The following is a 24,028-nucleotide window of genomic DNA, read 5'->3' as shown; positions in this document are numbered from 1 at the left end:
TCAAAAGTTTCCATACCCATCACGACCGAGCAGAATTCATCTTTGTGTAGCACTTAGTTATAAACAGGGCAAATTTACTTGTATTCACACACTTAGCACCCACTGAACACGTTTAAACTCAAATTTGTCCTCAGATAAAACCAAACTGCTGGTACAATCATACTGTTAAGCCCGTACGCGGCGAGTGTCTTTACATAACATATCAATCACACATACAGAAATGTACCCATCTCATCTTTTCGGAGAGGACAATGTGTGGGAAGGAGTAGGCGAAAAGGAGAGAGATTAGCAATGATGGGGAGGGAGGGGAGGGTTAAACTACCGTGCATGTGATGTCAGTGAAGAGAGGAGCGCTGTAGGAGGAAAAGTAGGCAGCGGAGAGGAGTAGGAGGAGGAGGAGGAGGAGGAGGAGGAGGATGGGAGGGAGGAAGAAAAGCACCAGGCAGAGAGCGGAGGGAGACCTACAAAAGAGATTGATTACAGGAGAACAGAGGCGACCAACTAGGCAACCGCAAATGTGTCAGACAGAAGAAGAAAAAAAAAAAAAAAGACTGTAAATAAACATGCAGCCACGCTAACTGGTGAGGAGCGGCGTGACCGTGTTTCTCATGTGATGAAGATGTGAGATCTGATATGACACAAGATGCTCTAAAAAGAAAGGAAAAGAAAATTGAGGAAAGTGGAAATGAAGTGGAGAAGCATCTGGGGTAGTAATACTGTCTGGGCAAGCTGTGACAACCCATTAAACACCGCTGTCCAAACACATGATACAAGTAGACATTCAAAGCTGCTTGTAATGATGGCATAAATTTACTTGACATAATCCAGCGGACACCCAACCCGTCATACATTTGTAGTGTCAGCTTCAGCTTTTTCTTCAGTGTGCAGATGTCGCTGAGTGACGCACCTCAAACAGAAACAGACAGCCGCAGAGTTTTTGTCATATCAGAACCAGGTTTATTAAAGACATCTTATTTCTGTGTCCTTAGATGATGCAGACTACTTTAGTGCCAGGTACTAAAAAAATCTGTTAAAAATATACAGAAAGATTTTTTAAAAAAATATTTAAAAAGCCAATAGTTTAAGAAAAGTTTAAAAAGGTACAGGGAAAAAAGATAAACAAGAAAAGATAGATAAGAACAAGAAAAGAGGAAAATCAGTTTCTGAGACGAGCTCGTCGGGATGTGCGGGCAATCGGCGTTGTCACTTTAGGGGTCTCGCTCTCCGCCATCACAGCATCTGAGGAAAAATAAAATGAAGATTAGAAATTGATGGAAGGGGGACAAGTCATGACCGTGTCTATTATAGATATCCATGGATCTTGGATTAGTGCCGCTGCAATGAACAGCTTACTTTTTAGAGAGATGGGGGCACAAACAGTCCTGAATCTTCTTCTACAGCTGCCTAGTGCGGCTCAGTCCAGTGGTGCAAACACTTTGTCGCATTGATTGACTGTATAGATACTGACTTGTGACAAAATAATGAAGTCACTTCTATATGTAACGGAAAAAATTTAAGTCAGACATAATCGATTGTTTAAGTTAAGCAAAACATCTTCAAGCATGAACACCAAATGTTCCCTCGTTCTGTCTTCTAAATGTCAGCATGTGTTGCTTTTCATTCTCTTATGTGATAGTAAACTGAATATATTTGGCTTTTGGGTTGCTGGTCAAAACGAACTGACATTTTATAGACCAATTAAATTGAGAAAATTATTGGCAGACTAACTGATGATGAATAATTATTAGTTGCAGCACTAAATAACAAATTTTTATATTACATACAAAATAAGTTGCCTAAGAGATGGATTAAGAAAAATCATTTGAAATTCCAAAATAAGAGTGTAATTTGAAAAAAGGCAGAAGAGCCTCTCAGTGGAGCAGAGTGGTGAATGACTTAAGTGGTTGCACTCACCCTCTTCATCCTCCTCTTCATCGCTGCTGAAGGTAATCACAGGTTTCTTAGATTTGCGAGATTTTTGAGGTGTCACATAACTCTCATCACCGTGGCTGGAAACAGAGGGCTTTGATTGACCTGGATCAGCGAGAAAAAAAAAGAATAGTTTGTTGTCACCAAACAAAAACAGAATTTTTCTGCAAGAATATTTTTAGTAAAATGTTTACATGCACTGACCTCTCTTTGACCTAGTCCGGCCTCTGGTGGGCAGAGGTGTGCGAACGACTGTCCTTCCACTAGGTCCTCCTTCTTTTTGGTTCTCCTCGTCCATCTCAGGGCTTTCTACATTCTCCAGCCCCCGTGTGTGAACCGCAGTCAGACGTTTTTCAAAATCATCCACTAGGGCCTGTTAACAGAGTTTCCTTAAGTTAACACACAGAAAGCTTAACAAAGAAAAAAAAACATCTACTTTGAATTGGAAAAGTATGTAAGCACCTTAAACTGGAGTTTGGCCCCACGGCGGAGCTTGGCAGTGATGGAGAGCAGAGGCTGGTAGACTCCAGGTTCAGTCAACTTGTCACTGTAACACTCCCAGCACTCCTGCAGCCTCTTAAAACCACGCTCACACATGGACAGCAGAGACAGAGACATGGCCAAGTCACACCACTGACGCTCGGTCCTGAGGAGAGAAGAGGGAAGAGTTAGAGAGATGAGGGACTAAACCTGATTAGAAATTATGTGAAATGCATAGAAATTCTAGACCGTTGACCAAAACAGCTCATTACTCATGAATATGGCTTTGCCCTAGCATTTAGACCAGATCTAATTTTCCAGGAACCTCATATATCTAAATTCACTTTGCCATTTTGTAATATAAAATGTCCTTCCTTTGAGCTTTAAGTAGGGATGAGTCACAGGCAGACTGAAGCCAGGTCAATTGTTTTGTCCACATGCCTCAACTATATGGGAAGACAGTTTCCATGACAAGATGAGTGAATACAAAGATGTCGGAGTGTAGGTGACACGTGAACTGTGAACTCGCTTTAATTGTGGATCTCTCTTTGCACACACTGAAAACACCTACTAATTACCCACGCATCCACCCCTGCAGCTTGCATAAATGAAATACTGCAGAGCAGACTCACAAATGAGTGAGGGAAAAAAAAAAAACCCAACATAAAGCTGCAGGTCAGAGGTGTGAAGATGAAAAGAAAAGAGGTGGAGATGTACTCACTTGGCAGTCCTAAAGCGCTGACACAGTTTCTCTACCAGAGACTCAGTCTGCCTTTCTTTGGTGATGTAGGAGAACAGCTGCCTGAAAACACACACAATACAGCAAAGCTGTCAACTTTACCCTTCTTAAACTATTTCTTAACTATTTTTTTTAAAAGTCACCATTTGTCCCAAAACTGCAGAGTAAAAGACAGTTTGGACTAATCATGGCAGCACAAATACACACTGTGAAGGTGTGCAACTCACTTCATGATGGTATTGAAGTCCTCCGAGCTCATGCCTCTCTCTGGGTCGGACAGTCGACTGATGATGTCTGGGAGCAGGTTGTAGATTGCGTTGTCCTGATGGGTAACATCATTAAGAGTGAGAAACCTTCCAAATTATTCAGACTCCCTTAATGGGTCTGTTTCTCTGGATGTGTGTGTGTGTGTGTGTGTGTGTGTGTGTGTGTGTGTGTGTGTGTGTGTGAGAGTGAGAGAGTACCTTGGCAGCCAGCTCATTGAAGAAGTTCAGGGACAGGCTGGCTATGTGAGGCTCGGGGTCAATTAGCAGCACAGCCACCTCACTGACTTGACCTTTGACCTTAAGCACATCCTTAAGCACTAACTGAGTAAGTACTGTCACAGCTGTCTGCCTCACTGAAGGAATCTCGTCACTGAGCCTGGAAGAGAAGAGGATGTTCAATTACCGGCTGGTTAACGAGACAGAATCGACAGCCACGCCAGCTGCTCTGTGAGGCCGCACTCTGCACAGCAGTGATTTGAGCTCAATGCTAACCTGCTGATGTTTAACTGGTATAATGTTGACAATGTCCACCATCTTAGTTTAGCATGTTAGCATGCTAACATCTTCTAATTAGGACCAACCAGAATACAGCTGAGGCTGATGGGAATGTCATTAGTTTAGCAGGTATTTGGTCCTAAACTAGTGGACAAATTACATTTTTGACCTGAAGATGGCGCTACACGAAAAGTTAAAGTATCATCAAACTTATTACAATTCATCCTGAGAAGAACATGAATGTCTGTACCAAATTTCATGGCAATTCATCCAATAGCTGTCGAGATATTTCACTCAAAACCACAAACGTCAACATCATGGTGGAGCTAAAGGATCTATAAAGTCTGTAGGATACATCGTCTGGAAACCACTACTGCCTGTACAAAATTTCACAGCCATCCATCCGATAGCTGTTGAAATATTTCAGTCTGGACCACAGTAGTGGACCGACAGACCAGCACCGCCATTCTGGCAGCCATGCCTCTAGCGACGCTAAAAATGTACGTTCAGGTAATGATTTCTTGCCACCTGTGCATTTTTCATTTTCCAGTCAGAATCAATTAGGCTTCCTGTTAAGACTTGGAGTTAGGCAGGACGTTACCGAAACCAAACAACTGTCACAGCCTTGGCTGAATACAATAGGACTTGACAGGCTGAGGCAGGGCAACCTGATAGCATTCTGACACCAATTTAGATTTAGCCACACCCAAAACCACAGAACAAAAGAAACTCATTAACCATTTCTCATTTATGCCAGAGAGCAGGACTCCTGGCAGAAGATCAGACACTTGTACATGGCACTTCCACATGCCAGTGCAGAGGCTTACAACAGCAATGAACAGGGTAATTACTTCTTAATGTGCTTATCAGGAGGCTCCAGGGCAGCAGCCTTGAGAATAGTGGAGATGTTAATGTGTGGGAGAGAATTAAGGAACACTATGAAATGCTTATCAGGTAGAAAACACTAGGAGGGCAGTGGCGCATTATAAAAAGAACAAAATGTTTTACACATCCGAAACACCACAATATGAGCATTGTCAAGCATTATAATTAAAACCACATTTCATCAAACACAACAACTTTAACGTCCATGTTGGCTATAGGGAACCAGTGTATCTTTGTGCTGGAAAAACAGACAGAATCCATTAAGTGAAATTCTCTACCTACAAGAAAAGCCTCGTAGAACCTTTGACTTCAACCCAAAATTATTCCTTTCTGTTCACCCAACCGCTCTGTATAATTACAACACACTAGTCATTGGCTCTAGTCACAATCTGTAACACACTAGTAATTAAGCTGTTCGTTGTCTAAAAGTGCCCTTGTCCAAGACTCCACCCCAGTTCACGAGTGGGGGTGGGTTCCCAGTAAGCCACAAAGCGCTGGCCGGTTCCCATGGTTCCAAGCGCCTTAATGTGACGACCCTGTTTGGCCTTTCAAATGATCTCAACATGTGCTATTCTAGATTCGATAAACATGACTTCAGTGATGGAAGCGACTGTGCAGGAATGACACCTGCCCCTGTGATATTAAAAGGAAAAGGTCAGTTCGATGAAGTCATTCTGATCCTCCAGTGAGTCAACCCTCGCAAATCACCCGGGCCAGATGGGCTCAAGGGAAGGGTCTTGAAAGAATGTGCCATCCAACTGGGACCAATCTTTACCAAGCTATTCCTCGACACCAGTTTTGTCCCCCAGGTCTGGAAAATGGCAATTATTGTCCCAGTGCCTAAAACAGCACACACACAAAAATCGCTTAGTGGTTTTAGATCCATCGCCCTCAAACTTATATTAAGCAAATTCATGGAGTGTCTAGTGAGCAAGGATCTCATATCACAAACAGCTAAGTGCATGGACCCCATTTAGTTTGCCTACCAAGCAAGTTGAGGTGTGGAGGACGTCACTCTCACTCTCCTGGACAAAATACATGGTGATCTAGACAAGGCCAACACATAAGTCTGTACTTTTTATGGATTTCTCCTCTGCTTTTAATACAGTCCAGCTTAATCTTCTCTTGAGCTGTCTGTGTGACCTGAACACCAGGAGCAGCTTTGCCCTGTGGATCAAGGAGTCAGTATTAATAACACCTTCTCTGACTGCCTTGTCCTGAACACATGCGTTCCACATGGGTGCGTTTTATCTCCCCTCCTGTTCTCCATATATACAAACGAGGTAAAATACAACAGCAAAGACCCCTCACTCATTAAGTATGCTGATGACATGACCCTGGTTGCCTCCCTGCAGGATGTCAACAGCACATTGACCACATTGCCATCTGGTTTGACGGCAGCTTCCTTGACCCTAATGTCACAAAGACCAAGGAGCTGTGTCTGGGAGGTAGTATGGGGGCAGGCAGCACAGGGCGCCTTCAAGCTTGCTGTCATGAAGGGGCAGGAAGTGCAGCAGGTCACGCACTTTAAAAAATTTGGGAACAACCATTGACAATAAACTTACCTTTCAGACCAATGCAGGCTACATTTACAAAAACACAAGGCAGCAGCTCTCTCTCCTCAGGAAATTGAGAAGCTCCAACGCCAATGAACACACCCTGACTGTGGTCGACAGGTCACTCACTGAGATTGTTCTCACCTTTAATATCATCTCCTGGTACTGAAACCTCTCAGTTAGACACAGGAACAAGCTGACCCAGGTTGTCAATCAGACCAGCAAGATCACTGGAAATAAACAGTTTCAACTCCAGAACCTATACACCCGGTCCATAACCGAAAAGGACACCCAGGTCTATAATGACCCCACTCAGTCCCTTCATTCATCAGCTGTTACTATTTGGCAGGAGACTCAAGGTCCCACTAGCCAGGAAAAATGGGTATAAAAAGTAATTTGAGCCTTTATGTATTTTAGCTGATGTTTACGGTGTTTTACACTGTGTTGCCAGAATGCCGAAGGAAAATATCCATTTCATGTAATGGACAATTAAGTTTTCTTATCTTAAATGCAAAGATCAGAAAACAAGGCAGATATCAGAGTTTGCCAACATAGATCATCTCAAAGTTTGTTTCCCCATTAAAAAGTCGTGATGGAAAGAGTAAACTTTTTCCATCATGTGGCTCAGTGGAGCATTGTGACAGTGGCAACACTTCAGTGGTTGAGAGGAACAACACAATGAGACGCGGTCGGATCCAGATGAGGATGGCTCAAGTGTACAAGTACAGGGAAATGTTAACTGAGATGAAACGTCATTTACAGTGCACCCACTCAGCTGAGACTTCAGGCGTAGGTTGTTCCTTACAGGGGGAAACAAAACAAAACAAAGCTATGGCTATTATAATAATGTTCATCTAATTGGAAGGAGTCAATTAGAGTGAAGGGGGATGATGAGCATGAGCTGCAACTGTGACAAATTAATTTCAAATTACTGGGCTGATGAAACTGAATGTGTCATTACATTACCTGGCATAGAGATTCTGTGTCCAGGGCTCCAATATATTTGGGAAACGGACGGTGAGGTCTCCGAGGGCGATGATGGCATTGGCCCTGACAACAGGGAGAGCAGAGCGCTCCAGCACCGTAAACATTAGACGGATATTCTCCTCACACACCGATGGGCTGATGTAAGGGATGAAGAACGAACAGTGATAAAGTTTATCCTGGTGATTCAAGTCAGTCTATTTACAGTTTTCTGAGGCAAAACACAAATATGTATTGTGAAAGCACACAGTAACAGGGGATGTGTTTACCTTATCATCATATACTGAGAGAGTGCCAGACAGGCAGCAGTGGTGAGCTGTGGGTGGGAATAACGTCCAGGGGAGCTGCAGACTTTAACCAGCAGGGGAAGGAATGCACACAGCAGGTTCTCCTCTAAAAAGACAGCAAGAGGAGGGTGGGGAGAAGATGTTCAAGTCATATGAAATGAAATGTGTGAATATCTGAATGTAGTGGATGGGATATAGCAGGTTTTTTAATACAGCGTAATGTGGAGCAGCAAAACAAAAGATTAGATGTTTTTATTACCAGCCAGTAATTCTGTCTCGCAGATCTTTCTGATGAGTTCAGCCTCTGTGTCTTCGGCGGAGGCTCCGATCAACCCGAGCTCCTCCTCCATTGCACTCTCGTTGGCTGTTTGCTGTTGGAAAATTATTACAGCAGCTTGATAAAGATGCCCAAGAAAACATCTTGAGTGCTTTCTGACTTGTTGCACAGCCTAGTGATCAGTTAGTCTTAGAATGACACCTCACCCAAAAAGTTTTGAGTATGACAACATTGCCAACTGTAGATTTGGATTTAAGGCAGTGAAAAGTGGACTCTAATAGTAATAAGTTTTTATGGCAGAAAAACAGTATCAAAACATCCATAGAAACAGCATTTTGGATGGATTATCACTTTTATAAACCTCTCATCAGTGGCAGTGACACTCTAGTAGGCTTTCATCTAACCTAAGAATTCATTTTATGCCACCCCTGCCCTGCTCCTTCTCCCCCTTTGTCTCTTTAAATGTAAAAAATAAAGTAACTATAAATGAAATAAAAATAAAAACTTCTTAGGCTAATTAAGGAGACATTTATCTTCATATTCCCTGATGCGCTGAATAATTATGAACCATCACTCATCTGAATTTCAAACTATCCTGCTGAGACTCATTCTGATTGTCTCGATGATTTCTTTCACCCAGGGGACTGTTTTGACATCAAGTGACGTTTAAATATCTGTGAAACTACTTTCAAAACCACTTAAATGACATTTAAATTTAAGATATTCTAAGCAGATTCATGAGCACATTATCAGATTCCCATAGCTACAGTATGAACTGAGCAATGAATTTCAGATGATAGTCTAATTTCTAAGAAAGAAAAAAAAAAGAAGCTCATTAACAGAACGATCACAATTTTGTTTCTTTGTTAGCCAATCTACTACTTCATTGTGAGACCATTGTACTGATACTCTTTTAAATTACTGTACGTACAAGCCCTGTATACAAGTCTTTGCAAACCTTAGCTTTGCTGGATGGGCCCTTTTCCTTCTCCTCCCTCTCCTCCTTCTCTCCTCTCCTCCTCCGCAGCTCAGTGCTCACACTGCGCTCAAGGTGAGACACCTGCCAGAAAGCCACGCAGCCACACAGAGCCAACAGCTGGGCCAGACACACACAGTTCACTGCAGGAGAGAAAAAACACACAGACACGTGTGATTAAGAGTATGTTGAGAAAGCCAGGAGTGCTGGGACGGGTCAGGTCACAACTTATACTCAACACAAAGGTCTTCTTTAGAATGACACTCACCTTGTTCACCTTGCTCATTGGGATCTTGAGACCCATCTTGTATTTGGCTTGCGTTCTTGTTGATTTCCCCACCTTCTGCGATCTGATCTTGTAAGAGGCGAGCGCTGCGCTGGAGCAGCCGTGAACACAGCTGGTCAGGGGATTCAGCCAGGAAGTAGATGAGACGGACAGCCTGTTCCATGAAGCTCTGCCAGTAAGGGTCTTCCATCACCACACCTGGAGCAAATGACAGAGACAGTCAGTGGAAGAAACAGAGTGAAAGCTGAGACAGACAGACTGAGCATGTTTCTCATCAAAAAGGGACATACAGTGAAGTCCAAAAGTCTGAGGCCATATTGAATATCTATAATATTTTCATATAAACCTGGAAATAATCAGAAAGTTTGAGGATTCAGAAACATTTAAAAACAAGTTATGACATGTAAAATGAAGAAATATTCATATAAGATTTTGCACTACTTCTAGGTCAGCTATCAAATTTAAGCAAATTAGTGGCACTGACCAACTTAACTCCTTTGTACAAAAGGTCAGATTTCCTTGATGACACTCAGGTGGATTTGATCTACTCAGATGTTTGTTCAAATAACTCAACTTGCAGCCGGTGTTCACCTGTTATCAATACATCAAGCTTAGTTCCCTGAGAGATAGAAAAGCAGCTTCATCACAGATACAGAAGTTGCTAAATAAAGAACACAAGACTCCAATCAGCAAAAGTACTGTCAAAAGAAAGCTGTGCTGTAGTGGTCTCAGAGGATGAGTAGCAGTTTCTAAACCACTTCTCAGGAGGGGAAACAAGGCCAAACGCTCGGGGTGGGCTAAGAAATACCAGCATTTCACGGTGGATGACTGGAACAGATCCTATTTACTGATGAATCCCAGTTTGAGATGTATGGCAGTAACAGACGAGTGTATGTAAGGAGATGAACAGGAGAGAGAATGAAACCACAGTGTATCAAACCCACAGTGAAACATGGTGGTGGGAACATTTAAGTCTGGGGGTGTTCTGCCTACTCTGGAGTTGGACAAGGAGAAGTACCACTCCACTCTCCAGAGACATGCTGTAGCCTCTGGTTTGCATCTTTGTGGAGCAGGATAATGACCCCAAACACGCCTCAAAGCTTTACAAGAACTACTGGAAGACCAAAAAAAGACCAAGGAGTCCTGACCTGTCATGGACTTTCCTCCACAGTCATCTGATCTCAACCCCACTGCACATTTATGGGGGCACTTGAAGACTGACTCAATCATTCTCTGACATCACAAGAAGCTCTTTGAACATTATTAAATCATGCTGGGATAACATGAGTCATCAGGTTTTGCGCAAACTTGTGGAGTCCATTCCAGTTCGAGTGCATGCTGTCATCAAAGCTACAAGGGGACATACCAAATACATATTCTGAAAATGGATGTTTGATTTTTCAACTGTATGTCTGAATTTACCTTCAGCGATGGCCTGTGTGAGGCAGGTGAAGAGCTGATGGTCCTGGGGCAGTCTGAATGGAGCGCCTTTTGATTGCTGGTGGAAATAGAATACATTGTGTTCAAGCCCATTTAACAAGAGACAAGGCAAGTTGGTTCCAAATGCCCCTAAAAATGTCAAACACTTTCTGTGCATTTGATTTAAGTTATACTTCTAATGGAACTAATTGGAAATGATGAAGGTTTAATACCTGCTCTGTTTTGCAAATGTATAAGATTAATATTACCAGCTGTTGATGTTAAGAGTGAACATGAGGTAAATAGGAGATTAAGTAGTCAAATTATTTTAGAGTCTAGGAAACTGCACACAGGAAAAGCTTTTTTTTTTCTTCCAAATCTCTACTTTGGACCCTGAAACACTGGCCCACTGACTCTCTAAAACACAGACCGTAGTTAACGTGGCTCTCTGGTCGTCATGAAACATCTTCTTACCCTGACATGGTCAGTGATGCTGCAGATGGTGAAAACAGTGTCTCTGGCCAGAAGGAAGTCTTCAGTCACTTTTTCTCCCAGAGCCACAGAACAAAGAGTGTCCAGATTACTGAGGACCACCTCCCTCTCTGCCCTGTTAGATTCACATGCATACAAAAAAAAGACATTTTGGAAAAACAGGCATAAAGTATGTATTTTATGTTCCCAAATGATCATGTGAGTATGCAAAGTGAAGTAATAAAATCTCTGGCCTACATCATCCAAACCGCTGTGCACTGCTGGCCTTGCCAGTGCTAGGCTGCTGCCCAGATAATGTGTGTGGGAGGATGGGTTAGCAGAAGCACATAAGATTTAATAGGTTATGAATGCTGCCGGCTGGATGAAGAGAGGCAGCAGTGTGGGTGGACTGCAGATAGACTCTCTTTACTCTCTTGCTCGCTCACTCTTCCCTACAGCAGTGGCAGTCTTTGAGGTAGATTGAGGGGGAACACAAAAAATATATATATATTCACGGAAAGGCACTGGCAAGGAGCCTAGTTATATGGTCGTGACTTTGATTACAATGAAGAGGAGCTGAGGCTGAGCTTGTATTCTTACTAATGAGAGGATTTGCTGAATGTCAAGTAGCTGAGGCAGGACCAAAATGTAAGACTAAGTGCCTTTATGCAGTGAGGCATATCGCAGATTTTATATAAATATTTGAAAAACTGTTTAGCCAACTTTCAGCAACTTTATTTATTGTCAGGAAAAAAACAGAGTTGTGTTGATTTTAATATACAGCAGGGAATGAAGTTTGTTCTGTGTGCTAATAGATTAAACATGATCTTAAAATGCAGTTTGAATATGGATCCGAAATATCATGATTGAATAATGTGTTGACTCGGGGCGTAAACCTGAACGTTTCGCCATAAAAGGATCATGTTAGTTGTTACTTCTTTCATTGAGGATCAGTAGTGTGCAGTATATATGATCAAAATATTGTTATTATAATTCGCAATAAAAATAAACCAAATTGAGCTTTATAGAAAACATTTCTGACAAGCCATTATACCGTTATTCCACATTATTTAAGATTACTGACTACGTCCACCTGACTGAACAGGTGAGCAAGTGCAAACTAGATAGTCAGTTAACACTGAGTTTATTACTACCCAGTCCTGCTGTGTTTCATGATTCAGACCATGATATAAACACAGGTTCAAAACACTGTAGCCTTACAAAGCAGCACATTGTCACACCCCTAGTGTTGCGTACAAATCATAATTGGAATATAAATCAGATCTTAGGTAAAGTCAGCCACATGTAAATGCAATTTACCAGGTTGTTGGTGAGAAAATATTGCTCGGTGTTGCAGAAACATCATGACTCATGAAATGTGAAGTTAGCCATGCACCTCAGCAGAACTCCAGCTAAATCTGTTCTCGCCTGTCACCAGCCTTTCCCTCATCCACTAGTAAACAAGTCATAAGTATGCACAGCACCTGCAACCACTACTGTAACAAAAACAGAGTTGTTTACACTGTCTTTCACAAAATTGGAGAATAAATAGAGGCTGTAGGACATCATGTCTAATTATCCTATGACTTGCTGCATTTGTTTTCGTTGACATACCCACCTACTCGACTGCACTGCGTAGTGTGTGCAAAATGAGATCAGATCACAACGTGGACAGAATAAGAAAGCAAATAAATAAAAGCTGTGATAGGACCGATCAGTGTCTACGTGCAGACTGAAACACCAGGTGTGCTGTAAACTGACTGTGTCTCACAAATCATTTAGAAGTACACCATGACTGACTGAATTTCCCTGGATTCATGAATTCTGACCACCTATCAATCTACTCCCTGTGTGATTCTACACAGTCACAGAAGTTGGGGCTGAGTCACTTTGGGCTACACTTAAATTTTTTACCAAAAATAACCAGCTAGAAACCCTCTTATTTATTATTCAACATACTGAAAGTGGTTTGTGTCTTACCGTGCAGCCATGCCCAGCAGTAGCACTGCAGCACGTCTTTGTAGGTTAGAAGTTTCTCTTTTGCCAGTAAATCTTTCCCACAAAACCTGCACTACGGTGGACTGGAGATTGCTGCCACTGCCAAAAAACTCCTGCACCTACAGAGACATGTTTGAATGGTTACTTTAATACCAAAACACATTAGACAACCAACAGTACACATTTTATTGCTGTTATGTTTCTCAATTGACCATCAAACACAGAAAATGAGCCATATGAGAGTCATAAAAGAGTTGCTCACTATTTCTTCAAGACATTGGATTGTTCCCAGAGACGCATCCACCATCAGCTCCGAGAGACTGTCGACAAGAGTCTGGGCTTTGGTCCTAATGATGAAAGAGACAGCTGCTTTAAGACAACAACACAAAACAAAATCTCTTCTATTTGTGGTTTTAGGTTCTGCCAGCATCACATTATGCTATTTGCCAATAATTCTAATGTTGATGAAAAACAGTGAACTGAACATGCTGACCAAGTAATTTTAGACTTTTAAGACTTTTTTAATTCATCGAAGGTTATATGAGCTGAGATGTTTTAGTTACTAATGTTGACCTGAAAACCAGGCAGCCTAATGTTAAAATACTCCTCTGGTTACAGTAAACCTTGAAAACTAATTTATAGGACCCAACAGTTAATATTATAATAAAAACAATGAATTAGCTGACATCACATTCAATTTAAAATAGTTATATCAATACCACAAATATGCTGAGGGGATATGTGAACTTGTTTCATAAAATCTTAATACGGTTAAGTATGTGTGGAGCAGTTTCACAGACCTGGTGGTGTCTCCCTGAGGGTTCAGATAGAGGCGCCTGTAGGCCTGAACAACAGCGTCTTTAATAGCAGCATCAGTTGACCAGACCAGAGGCAACATCTTCCTCACTCCACTGACAGAGTTGGCGACACTGAACTCGCATACTGTCACACAAAACTGCACAGCCTCCTGGACAACTACAAGCACAATACACTTATGCTGTAAGATGTGCAAATATTCACATCTCGTTACCAAAATAAATCCTCAAATTACATGGAAAAGCACGTTTGAGTTGATTTTCACTGTGCTGAGTATCTCCATCTACCTGAAGTGGTTTTCCAGTAGAGCATGGTGTTGATGACAGAGATTGCTCTCTCCACTTGTAAGGCGAAGGTTTCTGTATCTTTCAGGTACTGAACCAACATCTCCTGCTTCTTCAGTTCACCATCCTCTTCCTCTTTCTCCCCTTCTCTCTGTGGGGTGGGGGGCAAGTTCTGGCTGAGTTCAGAAGTGTCCTCGTCAGAGCCTGAGAAAAACATCACGAAAACAGGAATCAGTGCAATTCTAGCAGTGAACCATCTTTCCATTGCTACTTGATAACTCAACACATCCTGCTGCTGCTGCACAGTAATTAAGTTAAATTCGTCCTCTTCGCTGTGGTGCTTTTAACATGTGTGAGGCAGCCGCTCAAGTGTTAAGTGCTCGTCTACACAGGAGGCGTTTCAGCCGTGTTTTTCAGTCCATTTCACAACTGACAGAATGGATATGCTTCTATTTGAATTTACAAAGACCAACTGTTTGTGTTTCATGTACACTATGCGGGTGTACCTGCAACTCAAGGTGCATTTTTACACTTCAAGTTTATTTTCTGCTGTTTTATGGATCTAACTACAGTGTGTTGGGCTCCGAGTGCTGCCAAAACAGTGATGGGATGGACAGACTGATTTCAATTAAAAAGGTATTGATTAGACGGTACTTTATTAATCCCAAAGGGAAATAACAGCATTATAGCAGCCACTTCACACAAATCACAAAATACAAAAACAATGGAGGTAGGTAAAAGAAACAAATACAATTAAAGGCTAAATTATATACAACTACTAAGTAGACTAATTCAAATATAAACATAGAATACAGACTAGATAGATAACTAGAAACTATTAAAAGCATATTTGAAACATAATCATTTTATACTTTATATGGATTGTATAATATATAGATATTTTAAGTTTATATCTCTAAAAGACATACTGGTAATTGCTGTTAAACTCAATATTATTGTAATTGTGATTTACAGTCATCTCCTAAACTGCAGGAGCATTTGTTGCAACCACTAAAAAAAATAAAAATACACTATTGTGAGAGCAAAGTCTCAAAAGTCCTAAATGTTTTTCTTTTGTTTTGTGGGTGTGTTGCAGTGGTTGAGATTTATATTGTGCATTTTTATTTTATTGATGCATGAAGTGTAAATACTATGTTTGTAAAATTACAGTTTTCATGTCCTCATGTCCCTTTTCAGGTACCAACATGAAAACACATTTATCAGCTGATGTGAAACAAGTCACTATTTTCTTTTTATGTCACGACAGTAACATTTTAGTAGAGACTGAACCTGAGGATCTGACATAGCTCTACAACCTTTTGTGTTGGGAGATTTCATGTGACATACTCAGTCATCTAGAGCTGTGGAATATATTACGAAGGAGATGACTGGTTAATGAAGTACGGTGTTCTTTGCTCTAAAAATATATCCTCAACTCACATGTGTGTAATTCCAGATATTATGGACTAATCAGTTTTAATGAACGGGGGCACTGAAAGATAATGTGAAATGAATTTCCTCCAATCAAGAGGAAATACAAAGAATCGAATCTTAAATTTGTTCAATGACGTCTCTATTAGGCAGACAGCACTTGCATTGAGTGTCTCTGGACAGAAATGCATCAGGCGAGTTTTACCTTTGAAAAGCAGAGCCAGTGTGTTCATTAAAGTCTCTGGGGTGACAGTGGACAGAGAAGCGAACATCTCAGATTCAGGGAAGCAGCTGTGGGCTTTTATACAAAGACGCACAGCATTCCTGTGCAGAGAGAAGACAAAACAAACAAACAAAACAAATTTCACACATCAAATTGTTGCTTAACTGACAGTGTGGGAGAATATATCCTTCAGGTGAAGACACTTCAGTCAACTTTTACCATGGACAGCACTGCTGATTAGCCTCACCTGTATTTGTTGACACGGAGGTACTGAGCAATCTTCACTGCGGTTGCTCTGTCATCTTCTGCCTCCTTTTCTTCCTCCACATCCCCGTCTTCCTCCTGCTGCTCCCTCTCTGTTTCACTTGTGGGCTCCAGCTCTGTCGTGACAGTGACGAGCAGCTCGGGCTCCATGGCGGCCCACAGCTCAGATGCTTTAATCACTGCCACTGCCAGAAGGGAAAGGACAAAAATATTCAAAACCAACGATGACGACTCAGGTTAGAGTTACAAAGAAAAATTTCAGAGGAACCACTGATAAGGAAAAAGATTACAAAAGGGATCATTTAGCTTCAGAACAGGTTGGTAAGACAACTATTCATGAGGTTAAGAGACCAGATTGTAATTCTGGGCTCTAGAGTGCCATCATTTGATTGTATTTTGTAACATATCTTCTTGTGTGCCGCTGTATTTGTTCTTTTGTTACATACATGATGTTGTGGTCTTTCTAAAGCCATTTCAAATAAATGAAGGGGATTTCTGACAGACAGAATGAAGCTTCACTCACATTTATCTACCCCAGCTACCTTAATATAAATATTATTGGGTTATCATCAGCAACATGAGACATTCATGGTTTCCTTGGAAATTCAATTTGAGGAGAAAGATGACCACAAAATTAACTGGTTAATTAACTTAATGCTGCATTAGCTGTTGGAAATAACCCACATTTCTGTTTTTTTACAAGCACCTAAAAATACTGTATTTTTGGTAATAGGTTCAATGTGTTACTTTTGACTAAAAAAAAAAAAAAAAAAAAAAAAAAAACACTTTCAAAGTAACTTGTGACACATTATGAAAGCACATTTTCAAACCAACATTAAAAAGGCAGAATGAGTGTGATTTTCCTGACAATGAATAGATTCATACAAAAATAATCCCTCTCAATCATCACTTATGACCCACTAGAAGTGTGTGGCGGTGTCTGTATCTGGCTGTATTTTCATATTTTGCTGTGTGTATTGTGCACAACGTTTCTGAGTGTCGACCTTTGGGCAGTGGGTGTGTAGCCTCCAGCCAACAACAGCGCGCAGGGTGTGAGGGTGGCCGGGACTATGTGGCTGAAAATTACATGTACGAATTCTCTGAAACAACTTTTTGGAGGAGAAGGCAAAGACCAACCTGGTCTGCTAAGTTCAAATGGCTTTCTGAATTTGGCCCTCAGATTACCAAAGAAGCAACTCACGGCAGACTGAACGGCAAAGAGAGCTGGGTGAACTCCTTGCCTCGTACACACACACACACACACACACACACACACTGTTGGCATCATCCCTGTTATTACTCCACTGTAACTTTTAAGGAATAATTTGGGCGAGCCATGTCACTGTAGGCAGGCCCTTACAGCGGAGCAGAAATCCTCCTCTACACCACCAAGATTACCTGCCAATCAAGGCAAGAAGAACCCAACTCTCATTCAGTGAGCTCGTATTCGCCTTGGTCTCATCATTGGGCAAAATGTAGGTGTTTTTTTTTTTTTAAAAAAAGGATCACAGAGTTCATCCTCACCCGGTGCTTTTGCCCCCAGCTTCTCCTTCATCTCTCTGAGTTTAGCCGTCTCTTTCTCGAGCGGTTTCTTCAGATCTGCACTGCTCAACTGAAAAAAAATAAACAAAAAAAACAAGGACAAATTCCAGTGAGATTGTGACATTGGAATAATGTTTGCTGTTCAAGTCCTAAAACCATGTTGATTTGAGTTACCTTGCAGCTATAGGGGTTGTGTGCAATGAAGGCTGCCAACAGCTGGATGGCGCTCTTCACCACATTTATAGATTTGTCCATCAGTCGTCCCACAGTGAGCCCCATCACCTCACTGTACCTACACAGGGGCAAAGCCTAAACACAAACACAGTTTTAATGAGCTGGAGGGACTTAAACATGCTTTTAGATATACACTACAAGTCGAGAAGACATACTTTGCTGTTGACGATACGTGCGTAGACCTGCAACACACGTGCCCTGACGTGGGAGTGTGTGTCATGCAGATGTTCCTGCAGGGTATCAAAGAAGCGGTCGCGGTCAGCTTTACCAGACTCGTCGAGCCCGTCACCACACAGGACCCGCACGAGGATCTCTCCCAGCACCTCACACACAGCAACACGCATTGCGTGGCTCTGGAAAACAGAGAGAAACAGGGTATAAATCTGCATCTAAATGTGTCATCAAGATTCTGGTTCTACTACGATCATGAAGTACTAAATGGGGATTAGTGTTTGGTGGTATAAACATCACTTTGCTTCCATCTGAGTTTCTGAACTTGGCCCTCAGATTACCAAAGACACAACTCATTGCTGACTGAAGAGCAAAGAGAGCTGGGTGAACTCCTTGCCTTTTACACACGTACACACACACACACAAACACACACACACTGTCAGCTTCATCCCAGCAATTACTCTGCTTTGACTGTAGCAGAATAATTTGGATTGAGCCAAGTCACTGTAGGCAGGCCCTTACAGCGGAGCAGAAATCCTCCTCTACACCACCAAGATTACCTGCCAATCAAGGCAAGAAGAACCCAACTCTCATTCAGTGAGCTCGTATTCGCCTTGGTCTCATCATTGGGCAAAATGAACTGAATATGACAAAATGAAATTAAGCTTTGTACAGAAATTACATATTGTGAAGAACCACAGAGAGTCTTAATTAAATGGTTCCCCCCTCAGTTTCTTGTTTCAGTAAGTTCAGTTACATTTGGGTTTCTACAATATCTATGAAATCCTATAAGTAGTGACGTAAAGTGGCCAACTGCTGGAAAACGTGACCATTTGCACATCTGCAAGCGGACTGCTTGAGCAAATAAACACAAACCCATTACTCTTTATGCCCTTCGTTTTTTTAAAAGCATCAATTCAAAGCACATACAATTTTTACTGGATGTTGTTAACTTCCTGCCCTGTTGAGGTTATAAAAAAAAGTCCTGAGACTAGCGCTCTGTTACTCTGTGAAACAGAAAACATGGCAGCAATCTCCAGGAAAACAATGTGCACAATAAAAAGAAAGAAACCTGCTTCTTTTGCTCTTTTTTGTCATGTTTTTTAATATGTGTTGACATTACTGCGGAAGCCAATCACAACCCAGAACACTGACGTTTATTGACTTTATGGCTCAGTGCCGAGTCCTTCCCGGCTTGGCAAAACTAGATGAGCTTCTACCACAAAAAGAGTCTTGAAGGGTACAAAGAGCCGTGATTTGTGGAGAACTAAACCAATCTCTTAAAAAAGAAAAGGTGTATTTGCTCACATTTGGAGATATTCCTTGCATGAGCAGCCCTGTTGATCACACTAAAGTCTTCCCGTTTGCTCATGAGCTTTGTTGACTGATGAAAGACCAGTGTATGGGGCTTTACACCTTTAGACTAATACATATGTGTTTCGTATAGGGTTTCCCATCCCCCCCATCTTTATCTAAGAGTGTGGTCGTTCAGTTTGAGAGCATGATTTATTGATTTCACATTCAGATTTTAATTCTTTCACTCAAACCCTCCCCTCACACTCAAATAGCCCCCGCTTGTGCTTAGATTTGTTCTGCTTCTGCTCAAACTGTATGCTCGCACAGATTTCCAGCTCCAGCCCTTCTCCTCGCACTCAGGCTGCTTCTGTGCGCTCCTGAAATGTCTGCTCTCAGATCTCTGCTCTGCTCTGGGATTTTTTGTGCAACAACCCTGTCAAAATCCCCCAACCAATAGAACGCATGGGGTAGTGTTGACCAATGAAATGATCCCTGCCTCCTTGTGGGCACAGTTGCTTTAGAGCTGCAACGATTAGTCAATTAGTTGTCAAAATGTCCATATTCTTTGATTCCAGCTTCTTAAATGTGAATATTTTCTGGATTCTTTAGTCTTCTGTGACAGTAAACTGAATATATTAGTTAGTCTGAGAAAACAAGGGAAGTACATTTAATAAAGCCCTGGAGGGCAGCAGTGGATGAACCAGTACCCACTAGTACGGGACACTGTTTTTTTTTTTTTTTTCCTCAACACTACACCTGCATTCTATTGGCTGGGGGATTTTGACAGGGTTGTTGCACAATTTTTTTTTTAAAATTAAATTAAAAAAAAAAAAAAAAAAAAAAAAAAAAAAAAAAAAAAAAAAAAATCAGAGCAGAGCAGAAATCCGAAAACAGATGTTTCACGACCACACAAAAGCAGCCTGAGTGCGAGGAGAAGGTTTGAAGATGGAGCAGGAAATCTGTGCAAGCAACAATACATCTGAGTGGCAGCATACAGTTTGAGCAGAAGCAGAGCAAATCTGAGTACAATCGGGGGCTATTTGAGTGTGAGGGGAGGGTTTGAGTGAAAGAATTAAAATCTGAATGTGAAATCAAAAACTCATGCTCTCAAACTGAAAGACCCCACTCTTGAATAAAGACCCATGATTTCATAGCACTCCAATTAACTTGTGTACTTGATCAATACAGCAGTGTGTTTCTTTTGATTTAAGGACATCAATGTTTCTATTGAGGATAATAATTCAGTGTTAGTAGGAAGAACATGTTCAAGTGTAAATTACCTCTCCTTCCAGGTGTGTGATGAGCACACTAATGTTGGGGATCATTAATTCAGGCACCAGGGCACCGAGTTCTGAGAGGAAGGAAGAAAATGCTTTGACCCCTGACCCCTCTCTAGCGAGCTCATCGCTTGACTTCTGACCAATCTCCCTGAAGGAAAGGGAGAAAATGACATTCAGAAAAGAACCTCTCACATCTTTTGTAGCTACAGAATCAGATTTCCAAAAAGGATGTGTTCATGACAAACATAACAAAAAGGGAAACACAACAAACAGGGAAACTCACCCACAGGAATAGAGAGAAACTTAAGATGCTCACCAATACATGTGTACTGACCTTATTACTTCTCCTATGATAGCCCTGATTCCATATTCTGTGCTCCACACAGACACAGCCTGGGCAAACACAGAGGACAACTGCTCAAAGTGTTGCAGCAACTGGATCACCTTTACACTTGCACCTGTAAGAGATGAGAACAGGAGTACACATTGAAATCTTACACACACACACACACACACAAAAAAGGGCTATGTAAAAGCTATGTGACTATGAGACTAACCCAGGAGGTGATTGTACTTCTTGATCAGCACCCCCAGTAAGTGGATTATACAATCTCTGGTGGGTTTGCTCTTGACGTGGCTGATGGTTGGGTTCTCAAGTAGTTTGTAGCAGCAGCAGGTCACACAGCTTAGGGAATAAATACACACACATACACAACACATGATTAGAAATATGTTCATTTTATGATATGGTACATATGGATACAGAACCTTATGTATATGGACAGTGTTTGTTCTTAAGCCTAACTATTGAAACCCATTTAAGTGGGTTCTACAGCACATCTTTTCTGCTAAAAATAAAGGTTGTGACTGAAGACAGCCTGTACCTGATAAACTCTTCCTCCACCAGGGAGAGGCTCCAGAGGGAACGGATATCCAGCTGGAGGAGCTGGACAAGGGCCTGCAGCACTTTCTCTCTCTCAGAGTCCCACTGCAGCATTCCTTCTCCGCCAGCTTTGCCTTTTTTACCAGCCTGTGCAAAACAGACAAAACCTGGTCACTTTAAATCAGTTTAACTTCATTGATACTAGACTGCAATAGTCCAGAACAAGACAATAAAATTAACATTAATATACAATACATGCCCTCAGATTACCAAAGTACTGTAGTTCATACCTGCCAAACCATCTACATAGAGACTATACCCTCTTGCCAGCTGATACATATACATTCACACAACACACACATAAAGACAAACAAACATGTGCACACTGTATGCCTTCTCCTACCTGTCCCATCCCATTGCTCTTGGGGGGGGCAGGGGTTATAGTAGAAGATGACAACTTAACTGTGGGTGGGCCCTTACAGCAGTGCAATATAACTCAACCACACCACCAAGACTACCCACCTAACAGAAGGCGAGAGATATCATAATCTCTTGGTCTGACTGGATCATAAAACTTGCCATTATCTCATCAGTGGGCATTTAAAATACATAATAACTTGCTACAATAGCCATTAACAAAGTATATTTAGGTGCGTCACTAATCACCATACCTTCCCAGGTGCTGTGACAATACTCTGTCGATAGGATTCACTTTCAAGGGCCTCTGTGATTTTGCAGAGCAGGAAGACACTCATTTTAACTGCATTGAGTTTCTCTTTGCGTTCTGCTGCTGAGACAGAAGTGGAGACCAGGAGCGCAGGCAGGGTAGAAGCCAGGCTGCTAACAACTGAAAGGAAAAGAGTCCAGACAATGCATGATAAATCAAGCACAACATAATCTTTTCCCCAATTTAAACATAACAAAAGTATCAAAAGATCTAACCTTGCACAAGTAATTCCAGAGTATCCTCTTTCACACTCAGCTCCACTGAGTTGCTATGCCTTAAAAAGAAAAAGACAGTTTTGTACTGATCTCATTGTAAAAATTGATAGCATTGCCAAGTTTATTATGCTCAATACTCACTGCAGCACACTGTAGCCTGTGTCAAAGTGCTCCAAGATACACAAAGGTCCTTGGCTTCTCAATGCTGCCTTGAATCCTGTGTAAAAGAGACAGAAACGCACAAATGCAAATGTCTGACAAGAACATTTTCCAGTACAACTTTAAGAATCTAGTGGGCTACTTACTACTCAGATAGGGCGGCAGCTGTTTTGGGGGGACTACATCCTGAACGACGTACTGGTTGATTCCTCCGGTCTTTACCAGGTCGCCCACACACACGGGCACAAAAAAGTCCCACGACATCCCTGTGAAGTAAACCTTTGATTAGTTTACTTAGACTTGGCTGCTTGGTTTGCATTGTATCGGTACCGCTTCCACTAACTGTAGTTACTTGATCAAAGAGTTTGGTCATGTTACCGACAAGTTTAAATTTTACTCTGTTCTACTTATTAAAGTTGGCTGGTAAAGAAAAGTAACGTTACTCAAGACTTAAACTAACAACATCGACATCAATGTCGGTAAGACTAACAAAGCAAACGTGGAAGACTTTCAATTAACCAAACGGTGTTGTTTTGTTGTTGTGAAGTAAGCTAACATTAGCATGCTAACTAGCTGGGCTAGCACAACTGTGTAGCTTAACTTGTTAGTTTTACTTGTTATATTTATTAACTGAAACATCTGTAGCTATACTTAGCTAACAACTACGTTTTAAAAACTTAAAAAAAAACACCATGCTCACCTGTGAAGCTTGCAGTCCCTTTAGCCACAACTTCGACCTTTAAAGACAAAAGTGTAGTCTGCTCTATCCGCGTCTGTAAACGGTCTGAAGCCTGATTTTCAAATTTGCTCCTACATCGCGCCAAAGCGATGACGCTCTGACGTCATATTTACGTGCTTTCGTTGCACGGTTGCTTTACTCAACACTCCCACCTGCTGGAAAAACACTACAGTACAAAATTACGTATTTGATTTAAAGGACGGGTTCACCATTTTTCCAGTCTGTCTTCAAATAATAATCAGTTGCCCAAACGGACATTGAAACTGCTTTTTCTTGCCATAATCGTTCCTCCTGTTCATACTGACCATTAGCAGATCCCTTCGTGATGCACTAAAATACACAAGCCTCCTTCTGTGCAAAAGTTAATTTAAAAGTTGAAACAGGTTTCTCCTCGCAGGTGCTTCTCAGTTCAAGGACAGCAGACTTCAAAAAACAGAGAGGACTGGAGCACACTGATAAATTTGCAGCTTTTAATTTGTGCTCTTTTGTTCCTGACATGGTGTTGGGAGGTGTGGCACTTAGATACTGACTATGGAAACTCCCACCCTTGGATTCATCATCCAAGATTTGAAACCCTGTTCAACCAATTATCTAATGACAACTGCACACCTGGTCTAGGTTGATTACATATGTTGTTTGCCTCATGCCTTTGTCCACTCTGACAGAGTAGTTTCGAAACATTGGCCTGTTTGCACAGTTAAAGGCTGCAAATTTA

The 24,028-nt window shown here is 41.6% G+C and overlaps 1 protein-coding gene and 3 non-coding genes across 4 annotated transcripts; all 4 read right to left on the bottom strand.

The window, feature by feature from the left end:
* Positions 1 to 931: 931 nt before the first annotated feature.
* Positions 932 to 23,853, bottom strand: ncapd2 (non-SMC condensin I complex, subunit D2). Its single transcript, XM_044360063.1, has 33 exons — positions 23,619 to 23,853; positions 23,275 to 23,479; positions 22,721 to 22,840; positions 22,557 to 22,632; positions 22,416 to 22,474; positions 22,145 to 22,320; positions 21,475 to 21,620; positions 21,148 to 21,275; positions 20,925 to 21,048; positions 20,591 to 20,738; positions 17,998 to 18,195; positions 17,783 to 17,917; positions 17,591 to 17,678; positions 16,050 to 16,251; positions 15,785 to 15,903; positions 14,152 to 14,352; positions 13,849 to 14,023; positions 13,311 to 13,395; positions 13,031 to 13,167; positions 11,054 to 11,186; positions 10,583 to 10,658; positions 9,143 to 9,358; positions 8,857 to 9,017; positions 7,881 to 7,992; positions 7,604 to 7,727; positions 7,317 to 7,472; positions 3,613 to 3,790; positions 3,376 to 3,470; positions 3,131 to 3,211; positions 2,392 to 2,575; positions 2,134 to 2,302; positions 1,915 to 2,034; positions 932 to 1,239 (listed from the first exon to the last, which is right to left on the bottom strand). The coding sequence occupies exons 3-33, from the start codon at positions 22,836 to 22,838 to the stop codon at positions 1,157 to 1,159; spliced, it is 4,203 nt and encodes a 1,400-aa protein (XP_044215998.1). The 5' UTR covers positions 22,839 to 22,840; positions 23,275 to 23,479; positions 23,619 to 23,853; the 3' UTR covers positions 932 to 1,156.
* Positions 17,238 to 17,536, bottom strand: LOC122988269. The gene has a single exon (XR_006404756.1). It is a non-coding gene; the product is annotated as a small nucleolar RNA U85 (small nucleolar RNA).
* On the bottom strand, positions 18,341 to 18,646 carry LOC122988268. The gene has a single exon (XR_006404755.1). It is a non-coding gene; the product is annotated as a small nucleolar RNA U85 (small nucleolar RNA).
* Positions 21,730 to 22,071, bottom strand: LOC122988267. Its single transcript, XR_006404754.1, has one exon. It is a non-coding gene; the product is annotated as a small nucleolar RNA U85 (small nucleolar RNA).
* Positions 23,854 to 24,028: the final 175 nt, after the last annotated feature.

Source organism: Thunnus albacares, chromosome 8 (genome assembly GCF_914725855.1).
Source record: "Thunnus albacares chromosome 8, fThuAlb1.1, whole genome shotgun sequence".
Classification (NCBI taxonomy): Eukaryota; Metazoa; Chordata; class Actinopteri; order Scombriformes; family Scombridae; genus Thunnus; species Thunnus albacares.
This window is presented reverse-complemented; position numbering and strand designations above follow the sequence as displayed.

Coding starts and splice junctions, on each gene's coding strand:
- ncapd2 (XM_044360063.1), bottom strand. CDS start 22,838: ATGTCGTGGGACTTTTTTGTGCCCGTGTGTGTGGGCGACCTGGTAAAG. Junction 14,024..14,151: donor CTACTGGAAAACCACTTCAG/GTAGATGGAGAT, acceptor TTGTGCTTGTAG/TTGTCCAGGAGGCTGTGCAG. Junction 7,473..7,603: donor TCTCAGTATATGATGATAAG/GTAAACACATCC, acceptor CCCTTACATCAG/CCCATCGGTGTGTGAGGAGA.